The sequence below is a fragment of the Amborella trichopoda genome, chromosome 2 (assembly GCF_054954075.1).
Source record: "Amborella trichopoda isolate Santa Cruz 75 chromosome 2, AtrichopodaSantaCruz75HAP2 v2.0, whole genome shotgun sequence".
Classification (NCBI taxonomy): domain Eukaryota; kingdom Viridiplantae; phylum Streptophyta; class Magnoliopsida; order Amborellales; family Amborellaceae; genus Amborella; species Amborella trichopoda.
Genome location: NC_142337.1, coordinates 30,373,562 through 30,387,142, shown reverse-complemented (window position 1 = coordinate 30,387,142; position 13,581 = coordinate 30,373,562). Strand labels below are relative to the sequence as shown.

At 41.6% G+C, this 13,581-nt stretch overlaps 1 protein-coding gene across 2 annotated transcripts in view; it reads left to right on the top strand.

Annotated features, from left to right (window-relative positions):
- Nucleotides 1-11,962, top strand: part of LOC110006567 (uncharacterized) — a 31,924-nt gene extending 19,962 nt beyond the window's left edge. The window contains exons 2-3 of one of the 2 annotated variants that reach the window (XR_016050380.1): nt 11,189-11,470; nt 11,551-11,962. Coding sequence is in view for 1 of the 2 variants with exons in the window: in XM_020662433.2 (XP_020518092.1) it covers nt 11,368-11,470; nt 11,565-11,815 (354 nt within the window). In the remaining variant the exon portion in view is untranslated. The remainder of the gene's footprint in view (nt 1-11,188; nt 11,471-11,550) is intronic. The other variant, XM_020662433.2, reaches the window with a different exon arrangement.
- Nucleotides 11,963-13,581: the final 1,619 nt, after the last annotated feature.

The following is a 13,581-nucleotide window of genomic DNA, read 5'->3' as shown; positions in this document are numbered from 1 at the left end:
TCCTTAGGCGAAGATGGAGCTTCTTCAGGGGTAGTGAATAGCATGCTAAGATGAAGGGGAATTATAGGGAGAATTTTGCCTTGTCTTTCCTCTTCTTTGAACATGTCAACCAGTGTTCGCCTGATGTCCTCAACATCTTCATGTGACAAAGGTTCTGCCTTTCTTACAGACTTGTAGTCACCATCATTTGGCTTTTGGGATGACACAAAATCTGTGAAGTAATACTTAACATCAGCATATTGAGCTTTATCTACAGGAAATGGTCGTTTGTTAGCATAGACTGTATGTTGTCTCCCATCTCGACTATACTTGAAGCACTAGTGCAATGTGAAAGGAACCACCCCCTAATCATGGAGCCATGGGCGGCCGAGAAGGATGTTGTAGAAGGTATCTGTGTCGCTTACATGAAACTGAGTGTAGTCGTTTAATTCACCAATCCTGAGACAAAGGCGGATAGTGTCAGCCGGCTTCTTTCTTGATAGGTTGAATCCCTGAACTGTGCTATGCATAGGTGTCAGATCTTTAGAACCTAATCCCTATTGAGTGAGGATTGTCCTGGGGATAAGGTTGATCGGTGACCCTCCATTCAACATAATTCGGTTGATGGGGTATGCATGTAATTCACCAGTGACAAAGAGAGGAAGATTGTGAAATCATCCCCTGAGAAGGTGATCTCCATACATCTACTCAAGAAGGTGATCACCATACATCTACTCAAGATCGATGAGTCCACCTCAATGGGTTCCACTTCAGTCTCATACACCTCTGAATCGGGAAGAGCCTGGATGAAAGCCATACGATAATCCCTAGAGAGCATGAGAGCATCGTAGATTCTAAGAAGGCCTGGAAGCTTCCTTAAGTGCCCCATCACATCATATTTCACTTTTTCCTTGTCAGCCTTTTGTATTCATGGCCTTGCCATTGGTTTGAGTTGAGGAGCAAGTTTAGGTGGAGGAGGTGGCTGGGTATATGGACCAACGGCATCCCAAGGAATTGGAGGATACAGGAATTCTCCAGGGTACTTGGGGAATGAAGGAGCCCAGGGAGCCAGAGGATGGGTGTATTGTTTGAAGCATTGGGGTAAGGGAGAATTAGTGGACCAAGAATGTTCAAAATACCTAGCTTCTGAGGTGGAGGTTGGAGCGTTTTCCCCGATCTCAGACTCATTTGCCTCGTGCTAGGTGATGCTTCAGATATCTGCACCATGTGATAGACTTTTTAAGAATAGAAGCTCTACCCTCTTGATTATCTCTGCCTCTATCAAAGTCAGGCTCAGGGGACCACTGAGGTTTCTTTAGTTTTAACTTCTTGTGCTTCTCAGTAGAAAGAGATGGTTCTGCCTTAGCTCGAGCTGCTAGAGCATCAGCAACTATTAAGAATCTAGCTGCCTGGGCCATCGTCTTTTTCAACCGCCTCCATTGTGTCCTGCTTATATTGGTTCCTTCAAGTTCTTTGTCAACAGCGTCGAAGTCTGGACACTTCAAGGTTGTACTTGCATGAGACATAGAAGAGGAAGGATGAGAAGCATAAGAAGAAGAAGGAGAAGGGTCAGTAAGTGAGGGACTTTTAAGGTCTTTTCCCTCATCAAACCGATCTAAGTAGCTTTTTACGTCATCACCAGAGTTGGACGTGTGCAGTGAATCTTTTAGGTCTTTCCTTGCTTAGACCGTTGGGGAGTGCTTTTAACGTCGTCACCCTCATTGGACGTCCTATGAGGAGAAGATGGCTTGGGGACATCCTCTTGATATGATGAGAAAGGAAGGATGATCGTGTTAGGGATGAAATCCAGTAAAGATGACAATGGGGGAAGAGGCATGAGAAATTCTTGATCGACTGGAGGTTGAGCAGTCATCTTTCTCCAGCGAGCAGCCCTTGGTGCCCATCTTCTCCTGGTTTTCATTGGAAGTTCTTGATTCGTGTCGCTAGGCTTGTGAACTGCCCTAGCTTGGCAAATTGCTTCTTGCGTTAAGGACTTGAGTGTTCTTCACTCGTGGTAGACTCTCCATGGTTGGGAAGTTGAGGGTTCAGCAAGATTTGAATCATCATTTCCCTAGTTTGGTGTTGGGAGGCCCTCTCACACCATTGGAGCAATGACTTAGGGATCACTTTCTGGCACATTACAAGGCTTTTGGCATCCTTGTATTTCTTTGCGATTATGTCATGGAAATTGGAACATTCGCACAGGTCGTGGCCTCATTTCTGGTGGTATGGGCACCAATGGTCCTCAGTACCCTAAGCAAGGCGTCAGGGCTGCCTTGTCAGTTTTGGTGCGATAAGGCCTTCTTTAAGCATCATAACGAACAAGGTGCGAAGAAGATTAGGCACTTTATCTTCCTCTTGGACTGTCACTGCGTGGGACGTTTCTACCACCCTGAATGCCTTCTTTAGCACTTAAAGCTTTATCTGACCCTTCTGAATCAGGGCTTCAATAATTGCTTTTAACGTGTAGTAGTCTTCTGTGGGGTGGTTGATCCTTCGATGTTAAGCACAGTAATTTTCCTTGGTATGGAGTCCAGCTTGATTGGGGAACTTGGTCTCTGAGAGCTCGATCATATTCTGTTCCAATAATAATCAGAGTAGTGCAGGGACCCATTCCTTCTTGAAGGGGTAGAATTTATTCTTATGCCTAGTCCAATAATCATCCTGATTAAGGTTCGTAGGTGGGGGTACTCAGTTGTACGACTGTGTTTTACCCTTTAGAGAGGTCTAAAGTTTGGATGGGAGCCTTCTTTAGATTTCTTATAGTGACGGCCGCATTGATCACTCCTTTTTGTTGGTTGCCCTAGGTATTAGTCCGAGAGCTACCATTGCCCCGGTTATTTCATGAGCTTGCATACTGTTGTGGTGACCGACCGTGGTGGCATGACAAGCTTTCTATGTGGACTGATTTAGAGATCATCTTTGACATGGAAGTAGGATTGGAGGCCTCAACATGTAGAGCAATCTCAGGTCGCATGTTCTGCACACAGGTTTGAACCGCTTCCTTCTCAAGCATAAGATTAGGATGGCAAGTAGTCAAATCTCTTCATCTTGTTATCAATTCATCAACGGGCTCATCGAGATCTTGGGTCAAGGTGAGAAGCTGGATGGTTTGAACCTCTCTCTCGACCTCATAGAAACGTGGTGAAACAGTTTCTCCATTTCCTCCCAAGTATGTACTGAGTTTGGGGGAAATCGAATACACCACTAAAAAGTCGGGCAATCAAGGGTTTCAACAAACTGATGGAGATATGCTTGGAAGTGGGCAATATGCTGGTTTGGGGATGTGGTTCAATTGAACAAGGGCAACTTCCCTTTCTTGTAATCTGAGGGAAATGACACCTGGTCAATGTAGCACGTGGCAGATCGGTCAGCAAGGTATCAGCATGCCCTGACTGGACTCGAGTATTGTATGTCGATCTCATGAGGACCGGTTCTCGACGGTCTTGGGACCGTGGCTGCTAAGTGTCTAGGTCATCTTCTACAACAGTAACCACAATGTAAGGTTCATAGACTTCTTCTTCAGGCTTTGTCACCTGAAGAGGGTAAAAGGGGTTCAAGTGAAGAAGGTCATCAGATTTGGTTTCCCCGACCATCTTGGTTGCTACGCTAGTTAGAATTTGCAAACACCTATCGCATTTGGCTTTGAGGTTTTGATAGACCTCATGTCAAACTTGCGATTGGGAATGCAGCTGGTCAGCCTTTCTTGCGCAAGAAAGAGTTGTTTCTATTAAGTGAAGCAATGGGTGTGGGCAAGGTACTAGGGTCATCCTGAGCTGGGAAGGATGAAGGACTTGATCTCTCAGCAAGTCTATGCCTCGAGCTCTCTTATGTGCTCTAGAGACATGACTAAGATGATGGGGCTAGTTAAAGATGGTACTCTTGGGGAAGGTCATCGAGTACCAAGGTTGGAGATGCTTACCCAAAAGAGGAGGGGCAAGCAGGAGAAGGGTTGACTCATAAGGGTGCCTGAGTCAAGAGCGAGGGGCTATCTGTGACGGTGACTTGTGTACGCCCCTTGTAGAAGGATAACGTGTGACTTCGGAGTCAGCCCGGGCTCGAGCAAGGGGTCTGACCTTAGGGGGTCGAGAACTGTGAGCAAATGTCTGTAAAAGAACAGATGGAAGCTTGCCCCTTAGAGGGTGCGCTAGTGTGTGCTGAGTAGGAGGACAAGGAGTTCATCTTCCTTGTACTCGGATTGGTGCAACGGCAGTGTTGCCCTGAGTGGTGGGATACATATGCACAACGTGTGCAGTACCTAGCCCTAGGAGGCCTGATCTTGGACTTTGACCAGAGGTAACATAAGGGTTGCCCCGAGGTGTGGCTCTAGTGGATGACTCATGAGCCTTATGGTGTGTACGAGAGGTAGAGGCACCAGGGTCTCTGCCTCGATGTGTCGAGCCTCAAAGCATAGAGACTCATGGTGGTGCAATAATGTGGGGGGTAGCCTTGCAGCGACCCAACAACAACTTGCTTGCCTTTTCCAGAAAGGGATTGGGCAGCCTTCCGGCGTACCTCGACAATACGACCGACAAGTGACTTGTCGGTGACAGAGTGCATGCTGTGAGTGATGGCGTATGTGCCACCAATGCAGGGTGTCATGGCGAAAGTTCTACCAGAGCTTGGAGATGGGGAGTTAGGGACCTTTAAGTTCCTCCTCACACCAATCCAGGTTAAGATCTGAGAGCTAGACATTGGGTCTTTGCTCAAAAGGAAGGTTGAAAATGAAGTCGAGGAACTTGTTCTTGAGGAACGCTCGCAAATGCGGGGATCAAAAAATCCCCGATTCGGATAAAAGGCTTAAGAAACCCAACATCCATGTGGTGTGTGAGAAAAACAAAGGGAAAACTAGCCAAATCAGAACGACCCGATGAAGGGGTAGTAAGTTCCTAGTAGATTCACCAAGATGGTTAGGTACCTCCATCTCGCCCTCCGAATCAGAATGATCGGGCGGCATGCGTATCGAGCTTCAAGGGAACCCAGGACTTTGAGATCGCTCTCTTAGGAACCTTGCTCAGGAGCGAGGGTAAGAACACCAACCGATGAGAGAGGAATTTAAGGTGAGTTCGGGACTTACTTGGGCTGGCTCTTGTGGGCGCCCTCTTAGATCACGAAGAAAGCCCCCAAGTCAGAAAGGGTTCAGAATCGCCTCCTTGGCCTGTATTTTCTTGTTTCTGCAATACACACACATGGTTAATTTTAGAAAACAAGTGGGCTGAAAGAGACCCCATCTTGTCTTTGAGCGAATGTACACGGGTGTGCACATCTAAAAAAAGAAAGGGTATGAGGATAAGTGAAAGAAGATAGATCAAAGGAATTTTGACTAGGTGGCGAGACTAACACAGTAGCCAAATCAGCAAGTGATTGACCTGGCGTGGTAGCAAGACGGGCACGGTAACTAGACCGACACAATAGTAATACTACTAGACGCCAGAACGATCATTGGCCAGCCTGATACAATGGCTAACCTATCATGGCAGTAAAGCGAACACGGTAACTAAGACAAACCCAACAGCAATACTGCTAGACGACGAGACTACCATGGCAATGTTTGTCTCAGCCTCTCTTGGTCAAGTAAGAGTGAGAGAAGAAAGAATAGAAAGAAAAATAGACATGCACAGTACTACCGATGTCATGCACGTGAGAAGAAGAAAAGATGAGCAATGAGAGAGAAAAGAAAAAGAGGGGGAGGATAGAGAGAAGGAAAAGAATGAGGAAGAATGAGAGAGAAATGAGCAAGGGAACATGGATGGCGATGAGAGAGAAGATAAGAAAGAACATGGACGGTGATGAGCTTCCACTATCCATGACAGAGGAGAGAGAGGATAGAGAAAACATGGATGGTGATGATCTCCCACCATTCATGATAGAAGGGTAAGAAGAAAGAGCAAACATGGGCGGCGATCAGCCCCCGCCGTCCATGACAGAGGCATAAGAAGAGAGATAAAACCTAGACAGTGATGAGGTTCCGCAGTCCATAAAAAAAGAATGAAAGAAGAGAGAGAAGACAAGGACGGCGATAAGCTTCCACCGTCCATGACATAGAAATAAGAAGAAGGAGAAGAGATAGACAACGATGAGCTTCCGCCGTCCATGACAGAAGAATGAGAGAAGAGAGAGAAGACATGGACGGCGATTAGCTTCTACCGTCCATGACAAACAATCAAGAAGAAGAGAGAGAAAATATGGATGGCAATGTGCTTCCACCGTCCATGACAGATGATTAAGAAGAAAAAGAAAATATGGACGACGATGTGCTTCTATCGTCCATGACAGAGAGGAAGACAAGAGACGGCGATGAGCATCTACCATCCATAACAAGGGAGTGAGAGGGGAGAGGAAACATGAGTGGCGATGAGCCTCCGCCACCCATGACAGAGGATTAAGAAAAGAGAGAAAACATAGGCAGTGATGAGCATCTGTCGTTCATGAAAAAAGGGAAAACAAGGAACTTTGACAGGGACCCAGCCCGTCACTTAGGTTAAGGCCCGGATCACTGTTCGTGTCCCTGAAGCAAGAAGCCATAATGCTAGGTGATAGACTTCATCATGCATGAACAGAGAGGAAGGAGAGAGAACAAAGAGAGAATAAGAAAAAAAAGAAAGAGAAAAGAAAGATAAAGAAAAAAAAGGGAAGTGGATAAAAAAGATTAGAGAAGAAATAGGAAAGAAAGATCTAGATGAGAGGAGAGAGAAAGAGAAAGATGAGAGGAGGAGAGAGAAAGGGACAGATGAGAGGAGGAGAAAGAACGAGAGATGAGAGGAGAGAGTACGAGAGAGATGAGAGGAGGAGAGAGATGAGAGGAGGAGAAAGAAAGAGAGAGATGAGGAAGGAGAGAGAAATTTACCTTCACCAAAGGGTACCAGACCTTTTATTCTCTCTCCTCTCTCTCTAAGACGTGCCCACAATTTGAACATGAAAACACTCAAACTTTACTGATGAGTATTGAAAAATAAAGGGTTCCATGACAGTTGTGTTTAACATGTACTTATAGAATTGATTCCAAACATGGTATATGTCGAAAAACTACCTAAATTGATGATAATTATAATTTAATTGAATTAAAAAAAATTTTAAAATTGGGTGCTAAATGATGGTTTTGCCCCTGCCCAACAATATATGGAACTCAAAAACAGTCCCTATTGCTGCCCTAGAAATTGCATGATCTTTCGTGGATGATCCGGGGGTACTTTGATGCCTGTTCGACTGAAAGATGATTTTTCTCTTGTTGCGCGGGGCATGGCGATCTATTTGATACCAATTTCGAGTCACGGATCGTATTTTTAAGCCACGATCATGCGACGTGAAATTTGGATGAATCGTGAAAACTACAGTTCGATAGTGTGCTCGTTCCTTGATATTTATTCATGGTTTCTTCATTGGGTCACACTAAGCATACTGTCATGATCGCATGGCAACAAACGCAGCTCGATTTCATACCCGGACGAATATTTCGCAACTTTAGAGTTTTGGCCGGAATCTGGAATTTCGGTGCCAGAATTTTTAGTCACTTTATTGGCTTCGTGTGCAAAATCAGACCGTTCATCATATACGGAGTTCAGATTAGAGATAGCCCTAGACTTTATGCACACAATGGAACTAGTATCATGTCAATCCGATCTGTGAGCGCCGTGATTTGGCCGCTCAAGCGAGGCATGTTGCTGCTGATTTTTCTGCAACGTTTTTCACGGATCAACAACTTCTCTCTAGCTTTTCTCCTTGCTCGGACATCGTCAAGGGCCATTCCACATATCGAAATGCTCATCTTGATGAGACGAACACGCTCACAAAATTTGAACATGATCTGGCTTAGGAAGAATGAGATATGGGCCTCCAAATTCATTGTCCGTAATTGTAAAAATAGTCACCATTAATGGTGATTTGGTACAAGGAGGCCACACGGGAATAGTGTGCGGCCAATCCCTTTTTGGTATTTTACCCATAAGGGTTTTCGACTGTATCGGATCCAATGGCAGTGGTCCCACAATAATTTGATGCACCAAAAATATAGTTCTAGTCACGGGGTTCGTTTCAGGATGCTAGAGACTAATTATTTCAAAATTGTTTCTTTGTCTGCATTGCCTTAGACATGTCGGATTGCGACGAAACTTGGCAAGTGGCCTTTTGAAGTGCTTAGAAATATTGTAACCCATTCTGGGGAAATTCTGAGACTGTCAAGAATTCCACTATATATTACGCTTTATTGATCCTCTTTATTCCACATCAAGGACCAAGGTGCTGAAAAATGTCTTCAAACAATCAATGACTAAAGAATATGAGCTTCTCACCTACGATAGTCATGAATTGAATTATAGTCAAATTGTTTTGGGTCGATTACCAATATCTGTAGTTGGAGATTACACAATTCACACAATTATAAATTCGAATCAAACAAAAGTACCTATGAATAAACCCCTTGATACAAGAAAAATTAAAAATCATAATTTTAGGTTTAAGACTGATGGAATTAATATTCTACGACTAACAATTCATTGATTTTCAAACGGATCCATTTACTATATATTATTTGATTTAATAATCCTTTATACTGCAATGATTAAAGAGTCAAATGTTTTGGAAAATCCTCGTTGGGGGATGAATATATGATTTTGAATCAGATCTTTGGATCTTTCTTTCTCCCTCGTAGTAACAAAATCTCTGGATTTGCAATAATAACTTGGTATAACTACTAGACTACCATTAACTAAAATATTTTTATGGTTAACTAATTTGTGGTCTAATCCGACAACATGTTGCTTCCAACATAGGGATTGCTAAAAGTAAAATTCGGGAATAAGAACCAATTGTATGGGAAATACTTCAAAAAGTTATAGAAGGACATCCTGTATTGTTGAATACAGCACCTATTTTGCATAGATTAGCCATATAGGAATTCCAATTAATTCTAGTGGAGGGATGTGCTATTTGTTTACGTCCATTAGATTGTAAGGGATTTAATGCAGACTTCGATGGGGATCATAACTGCTCATATACTGCTGTCTTTGAAAACTCAAGCAGAAGCTCGTTTACTTATGTATACTCATATGAATCTCTTGTCTCCGACTATTGGAGATCCTATTTCTGTACCAACTCAAGATATGCTTATTGGCTTCTATGTATTAATGATTGGGAATCGCTGATGTTTTTGTACAAATAGGTATAATCCATGTAACTACAGAAACTATCAAAATGAAATAGTTGATGATAATAGCTATAAGTATATAGAACAGAAAGAACCTTAATTTTTGTAGTTTATGAAATGAGGTAATTTTGGCTAATTAAAATAAAATGAGATACTTTTCTGATAATAAAAAAGAAATGATACAATCTGTAGCTGACTCGCCTACCGAAAAAGAAGGAAACCAAAGCTTTGATCTAAGCCCCTTTACTAGTAAGGGCCAACTGCACTTGCTTAGTAATAAAAGAGCGTTTAAAACTCTTAAATAGCTGCTTCAAATAAGGAAAAAACTTGAACAACTGCCTTAAAGAGCGATAAAACATAGAACAATGCAACAAAGCACTTTCGCTTTCAACTGGTCCGGAGTCTCAATACCGCGCTCTCCAGATAGGAACTCTTTCTCTTCGGCACTTGAACTGTTACCACGTTCATTTTGACCTCCTGCGCCTTCAGCTTTTGTGCCTGTAGCAAATTCAAAGCTCGTTGACTTGGTGGAAGCATCATAAGAAGTTGACCTCATAGATTGAGTTCAAGTCCCCCTGCCCAGCCATAGCGCTTCGCTTCTGGTTCATTTTTGGTAATTACAAAAAAATGGGATATTTTCATATGAAAAATAAATTGAGGTACTTTATGGTATAATGCATGCATCATTTGCTAGCTTAAGGGTGGGAACCGAATTTAATTGTGTGTTGATCACTACTGCGGTGTATATTGCTGGGCTTTACTTCTCCTCAAGCTTTTTCGAGATGCTGGGAGCTTGTCTACTTGAGAAGCACATTATTTCTGGATGATAGATTGGTGAAGCGTTTTGAAAGCACAATCCATGGTAGAGGGCATCAGTACCATGCTAGAGGCAGTTACCTTCTGCTAATGAGAATCATGGAATTTGAGATAAGGCCAAAAACTTATAAGTCGCATATGGAGAGACATGGTATAGTGCCCCTTGATGATCTTAGTGTTGGAGCAGTGGATAGATGGAATTCAGTGTAAGTTGCATCAAGAGATTCAACATTTCAGAATGTAGTGCTAAATCAGGTGCAGCAAGAATTTGAAACATGATGAAGTCCTCAGCCATGCTGGCCAGATTGAGTAGTGGCCTGGATTTCTAGCACATAGCCAAAGTGTGGGACAATAATAAGAAGATTTCGTGGAACCACTTTAACGTGTTGTCAAGTGAAGCTGACACTCGACCAATTAGTTGTTCTAAGAGAAATCCTAGATATACTACAGATAAGAGAAATACATAGACATGGAGAGGCAAAGGAAGGGATGAATGGAATGTTTTGCATGAGATTGAAGTATGATGGAGAGATGAGATACCTTCTAATCTAGGAGACGCTGAGCTATCCTTTGATGTTTATACTCCTTGCTTGTTTGAGTGCATTTAAAAATGAGAGCTGAAATGCATGTCCTTGCTTGCTTTTTAGCTGTATCATGCGTTTCTGGGGATTTCTCCATTAGTATTGATGGGAATCCAGAAACTTCCAGGGTTTGATCCTTAATCCTCTGAAAAGAAATTTGGATGAAAAATCTCAGTTTATTGATATTTATATTATCATAATTGAAGTGCAAGTAGTTGTATTTCATGGGTGGCTTGAGATCAGTGTCGCCTTGACACTGATATGATTTCAATGGTTGACATGTGTCCACGATACGAGACATAGCCTAAAAGTTGAGGTTCTGCAACCTATGAAATAAAAAGAAATAAGAAAAGTTTAGAAAATAGATATTAGATAAATGTAAAATAGTTGAATATATAATATTAAATTTTGTTATGTTTAATAGCTTTGATTCTTGACCTTTGAAATATATTTGGGGTACCACAATGTCTCTTTCTTTTTTGGTACGTGGATCCTTCTGTAAGCTACATTCTTTCTAGTTGACAATTTATAGAGGAATGTTTTTCCTTTTACGTTTGTCCCCTAACATTTATTTATGTTGTCTTAATTTCCTTTCATTAATCAGTCTTGTACTAGGAATTAAGTTTCTTATCCATTTTATTTTTCAATAAGTGGCATAATTTTGGTGCAGATTTGTCATATTCTACCTCTTGACCACCCTGTGTAATGTATTTTCACAATTTGGCCACCTCGCAGAAGGAATGGGTTATGACATTGCTTGCCTCATATATCAGCTATGCTTGATCTAGGGTTGTTTGCAATCCTTGTAAGATTACCATTCCTTATGATTGCTTATCCTAGTGTCAACAGTTAAGTTTGCAAAGATTAAGGCCACCAAGCAGTCAAAGGGATATGTTTTCATACAATACTCATGCCAAGAAGATGCCATGCTGTGAAGCACATGGACAGGAAGGTCTGAAAACTTCTGTAAATTTGAATATGAATTTGTTGAACATTTCGTGTCTTGAAAGCTTAAATCCACTTTTATCTTAGTATTTGAATGGCAGGTTCATCTATGTGGAGATTGCAAAGCCTAGTTTCTCCAGATCTGATGCTTCACCTCCAGCCCCCCTCTGAAGCAAAGCTAATGGTCATAGGCATGAGAAGTGAAAGATTGTCTTCTGATATGCACTGTGCTGCAAATTTGTTCGATATTCATCTGAATCATGAGTATCATTTTCTGCTTCGAAATGGTTTCTGTAGTAAGTGCTTCAGTAGTGAACTTTCTGGTTCATCTCAAACCTTTGTTGTTCCGTGAATTTTATTTGTGGCTTCAAGAATCTGTAAAATTGTCTAGGCCTTAACATCAGGGTTGAAGTCATTTAGTCCATGTGTAAAAAATTATGCTACATGGTTAAACTGATATGTCCTTCCGAATATTATTTCTCTCTTTGCTGTTGAAATATTTAGGCACCTCTCTTTTACTTGTTTGTAACTTTGGGAGTGCTATTGCGATCCACTTTTTTGTCTTTTGAACCTAATCTTAGATGCACACACTGGAAATATATTTATGGTAGACACCTTTTAATGTTCCTCTATGTCTAAGAAAATATATCTTAACCAAGAGATGTCACACATACACACACAAAGATAGATAGAGAGAGAGAAAGAGAGAGATATTGAAATAATACGACCAGCAGAAATATGTGGAAGAACATGAGGGGGAGGGTAGGGTAGTCTAGACAACAAGTGTCACATTTAATTTGTGAAGGGCTGCAACCATTGCTGACCATCAATGTAAGAAATGTTGAGGAACGGAGCAGCCTGGCTATCATCGAGGATATGCGTGTACGAAACCCTCAATGTTGTATTGGCTCCACTTCCACTGTACTGGTACTCTCCATAAAATATGCTCCTAGTTTTCCACCAAGTAATAACAAATAAGTTGTAGCCAAGAAGAGAGAGTTCGAGATATAATGAATCATAGTTATCAAGACTGGACCAAATCATAGTTATCAAGACTGGACCGAACTGGCGGTCGACCGATTTAACTGATTTTACACTTTATGATGTTAAGGCCTTGGCCGGTTTGGTCCAAAGAAAAAATTGAGTTTGGCTAAAAAAACTAATCAAAATCAATGTGCTATAGCTTATATTTTTGAATGATTATATTTATTTGTCTTTTGTTTTGTTTCCTCAAATCTAGTTCTACTGGTGGTTGGATTAATTTTCACTAGACCAAACCCCCAGTCTGATCTTGATAACATTGATGCAAATGTCTATAAGATTCACTCATGCGTTTGATCCAAATGTCTAAGATGCCCAATAACACATGTCACAATCTTCAAAATTATCTCTCTCTCTCTCACACACACATACACACGCGTGCACATGCACATACACACATAGAGTAGAGTGTTGCCCATATGAATATTGGTAGTGCTATAACTTTTCAAAATTTTCTCTCTCACACACACACCCAACACATATGCATACATACACACACACAGTAGACTGCTGCACATATAATATTTGTGGAGCTATAACTTTTTAAATTAGTTCTTATAGTGATCTAGAATGTACTCATGTGAATAACTTAAAATATTTCTTCTACATCTACTACCACAAATGAGGAATTCTGTGACCATTGTGCGCATGGGATCCTTGAGTTTTTTTAGTCAATCAACGTGATCCTTTCGGACCCAATCGTCGCATATTATATCTTAGTATGTCGATCAATATTTCTCTCATTACAATGGGCTCCTTGTGGCTTATTCTCTTACATAAAGAGCAATAATTTTGATAGTTCTTGCATTAACATTCTTCTTGTGGCACTCGTTCCCCTTGTCTACACGAATTTAGTGCGGAGTTCTGCAAATTCTAAGAGGAAAATATGAAAAGGAAATTCTCATTGAAAAATATATCCTGAAGAAAGGAGTCCTCTCCAGATTTGCATTACAGTAAATACTAAGTAGTGTGAAAAAAGTTTACCAGTCCACCTAATTCACTTCATTGAACCAGTAAATGGACCATGACCCTTTAATTGATATGTTGAAGGTATCTGTCTACTTCATCACTGCACTG